We start from the raw sequence: 3780 nt of genomic DNA on the forward strand, positions 1-3780 counted from the left end.
TAACTACTTTTCTCCTTTCCCCTTCTGACACCCAGGTGGCGACACGCATCTCTGCGTGCCTGGCAGATATCTCAGCTTGGATGTCGGCCCTCCATCTCAAGCTCAACAAGACAGAGCTGCCTTCCCTCTCAAAGACCTCGCCATCATGGGTGACAACTCCACAGTGTCACCTTCCCAGAGTGCAAAGAACCTTGGCGTGACCCTGGACAACACCCTGWCGTTATCTGCAAAGATCAAAGCAGTGACTCACTCCTGCAGATTCATGCTCTACAACATCCGTAGAGTACGACCCTACCTCACACAGGAAGCTGTGCAGGTCCTAATCCAGGCACTTGTCATCTCTCGTCTGGACTACTGCAACTCTCTCTCGTCTGGGCTCCCTGCTTGTGCCATCAAACCACTGCAACTTATCCAGAACGCTGCAGCCCACCTGGTTTTCAACCTTCCCAAGTTCTCTCATGTCACCCCGCTCCTCTGCACACTCCACTGGCTTCCAGTCGAAGCTCGCATCCACTACAAGACCATGGCGCTTGCCTACGGAGCAGCAAGAGGAACTGACCATCCCTACGTTCAGGCTATGCTCAAATCCTACAACCCAACTCGAACACTCCGTTCTGCCACCTCAGGTCGCTTGGCCCTCCGACCCCTATGGGAGGGCATCTCCCGCTCAGCCCAGTCCAAGTCTTCTCTGTCCTGGCACCACAATGTCCACTCAGCCCAGTCCAAGCTCTTCTCTGTCCTGGCACCCCAATGGTGGAACCAGCTTCCCCCTGAAGCTAGGCCAGCAGAGTCCCTGCCCATCTTCCGAAAGCCCTTGAAATCTTACCTCTTCAAAGAGTATCTTATATAATCCCACTCACCTCGCCCCCCCCCCCTCCTTATACTTGCACTTGACTCCTTCTAGCTGACTTTGCTGATAGCTAATTTATTGAATAAACATTTTCTTGATATGCCTGTGATATGTGGTTGTCCCACCTAGCTATCTTCAGATGAATGTTCTTTCTATGCCTGTGATATGTGGTTGTCCCACCTAGCTATCTTCAGATTAATGATTATGTGGTTGTCCCACCTAGCTATCTTCAGATTAATGTTCTTTCTATGCCTGTGATATGTGGTTGTCCCACCTAGCTATCTTCAGATTAATGTTCTTTCTATGCCTGTGATATGTGGTTGTCCACCTAGCTCATCTTCAGATTAATGTTCTTTCTATGCCTGTAAATGCACTAACCCTAAGTCACTCGTGTGTCTGCTAAATAAATCAATTGTAAAATGAAAATGTCGGGGTCAGTTACCTGGAAGAGGTATCAGGGCAGGTTTACCTGGAAGAGGTAGGTGGGTTAGGTCAGGGTTACCTGGAAGAGGTATGGTGGGTTAGGTCAGGTTACCTGGAAAAGCTATCAGGTGGTCAGGGTCAGGGTTACCTGGAAGAGGTAGGGTGGGTCAGGTCGAGGGTTACCTGGAAGGATGTAGGTGGTTAGGGTCAGGGTTACCTGGAAAGTATGGGTTAGGTCAGGTTACCTGGAAGAGGTAGGGTGGGTTAGGTCAGGGTTACCTGGAAAAGTATGGTTAGGGTCAGGTACTGGAAAAGCTATAGGGGCGTCAGTACCTGAAAGAGGTAGGTGGTGGCGTTCCAGCCACACCAGAGGAACATCGCAGATGGAAGCAGATCGCTGTCTGAAGACTGTTTCAGTAGAGGATCCCTGAGAGCAGAGCGACCACGGCCCAGGGGAGAACGCAGCCTGGGCTTCAGGCTCTGGGGGTCTGAAGTGGTGGAGGGCAGATTTTTCGGGGTGGCAGGGAAAGGCTGGGGGCGTTCTGGGGAGGGCAGGGTGGGGGGCAGGCTGGGGGCCGGGGTGCTGCTTGGGGATAAGGTGTTCTCTATGTGAGGGTCTCCCTCCTCCATCCCTGAGTCTGGAGCTGACTCCCCTCCTCCCCCGCCCTCACCTGCCTGGGGTCTTCGTGGTGACAGGCTGAGGGAGGAGGGGGGCTGGGTGGGGGAGGGGGGCGTGGCAAACACCAGGGGAGGAGACACCAGACCAATCTTACGAAGCTCCTCCCTCGTCTCCTCATCACTGGATGACAGCAGTGCAGGGGGCAGGGTCACCGTGTAAGGCCCGCCCTCCAGACTATTCCTCCTCTCTGATTGGCCCTGGGTTACCGTATATGAACCCCCCTCCTCCTCTGAGCTGCCAACGGTCAGACTTCTCCTCCTCTGTAATTGTCCATGCAGCGCCTCAATCAGCTCTTCCCCCAGACCCCGTCCTGCCAGCTGGCTTTCATTGGTTATATTGATGGTCACCTGACTGATGGCAGGGAGGGGCATAGTCTGCCAACGCTCGGGGGAGGGCACAGCAGGAGATGTGACTCCGCCTTCTGTCTCTGGCCGCTCTACGACTGGCCGCTCCAGCTGTCCGTCAAGGAATATGGGTGGGTTGGTACGTTTGTGTCGGAGCTCAGGGCTGGTCAGGGGAGGAGGGGTTCGTTTGGGCTCGGGGCTGGGTGAGTGTGCGTGTTTGGGCCTGGGCTCGGGGCTGGGTGAGTGTGCGTGTTTGGGCCTGGGCTCGGGTCTAGATGAGTGTGCGTGTTTGGTTCTGGGTTCAGGGCTGGGTGTGCGTGCAGTGAGAGCTCGTTCGCGGGCAGCGAGGGCCAGGGCGAGGGGGGAGGAGGGGTCCAGAGGCTTGCCTGTCAGTGGGTGGAGAAAGGTGGAGTGGGGGGAGGAGGAGGGGGAGAGGACGGGGATGGGGGGTGGCAGCTCCCCCAGGTCATCTACAGAGTGGGACTGGGTCAGTAAGATGGGAGGGGGCTCTGAACCGCCTCCCTCCACAGACAAGAAGAAGGAGGACCTACGGCCCTGAGGGGGCGTGACCCGTATCTGAGCACGCTCAGTGAGCACCTGCTGCTGGTATAGCTCTGCCCTGCTGGGCCCCTCCTCCACCTGCAGCTGTTTGAGGAGCGGAGACTTGCGACGCTGAGGCTTGCTGGGGGGGGCAGGCAGCTGACCCACGTTGGCATACGGGTTCTCTACTGGTCGGCCACGCCTCCTGTTGCTGCTGCGCTCCCCTGGAGGGTTAGGGCTGGGGGCAGGGCTGGTTCTGGAGAGGGGGCTGGGGCTGGAGGCAGGGCTGGTTCTGGAGAGGGGGCTGGGGGCAGGGCTGGTTCTGGAGAGGGGGCTGGGGGAGACAGCAGGGCTGGGCCGGGACAGGGCAGCAGGTCGGCCTAGGGGGGAAGACTCTGCAGGTAGATAGCCTGGTACAGGCGAGTCCTGCAGGATGATCATGGAGCGAGCTTTCCTCTGCCGCTCTGCATGGCTCCGAGACGTTGGCGAATCACAGACCTCGTGCAGCCTAGGTTCCGCCCCCGGCTTGAAGCTAGAGTGTGATTGATCGGCTGCTCGCTGCGGGGGAGGTGGAGGGCAGAAGGCTGGCGGCGGGCCAGAGTCCAGGAAGTAGTGGGAAGGGGGAGGAGGAGGGGCAGTCTGGGGAGGAGGAGGTATGAAACCATCAGTCATCGAAGAGCTCCTTGGAAACCGATGCTCTCCAATCAGTGCAGAGATCCTGTCATCCTCTGGTGCACCTGCAGGGGAGAGACTGGCATATTATAACCTGACTATAACCTTAACCTCTAAAAGTATAAGCCTTGGGGGGGGTATCAGTCTGCTTATTAAACAGAATCGCTGTGTTCTGACGTGGACACTTTTTGACGGGAGTGGACCCTCTTGCTTCGCCTCTTCCTCTCTACCATAGGTTGTGTAAGCAGTTTGGTTGTTGTTGCTGGTAACAT

The 3780-nt window shown here is 56.9% G+C and overlaps 1 protein-coding gene across 1 annotated transcript; it reads right to left on the reverse strand.

Moving 5' to 3' along the window:
- Nucleotides 1–1606: 1606 nt before the first annotated feature.
- On the reverse strand, nucleotides 1607–3568 carry LOC112079943 (SH3 and multiple ankyrin repeat domains protein 3-like; the record flags this gene model as incomplete). The annotated part of the gene is made up of 1 exon (XM_024145745.2): nucleotides 1607–3568. A coding segment is annotated over exon 1 (1902 nt), but the record flags the coding sequence as incomplete, so codon positions are not given.
- Nucleotides 3569–3780: the final 212 nt, after the last annotated feature.

The sequence above is a fragment of the Salvelinus sp. IW2-2015 genome, unplaced genomic scaffold (genome assembly GCF_002910315.2).
Source record: "Salvelinus sp. IW2-2015 unplaced genomic scaffold, ASM291031v2 Un_scaffold10443, whole genome shotgun sequence".
NCBI lineage: Eukaryota > Metazoa > Chordata > Actinopteri > Salmoniformes > Salmonidae > Salvelinus > Salvelinus sp. IW2-2015.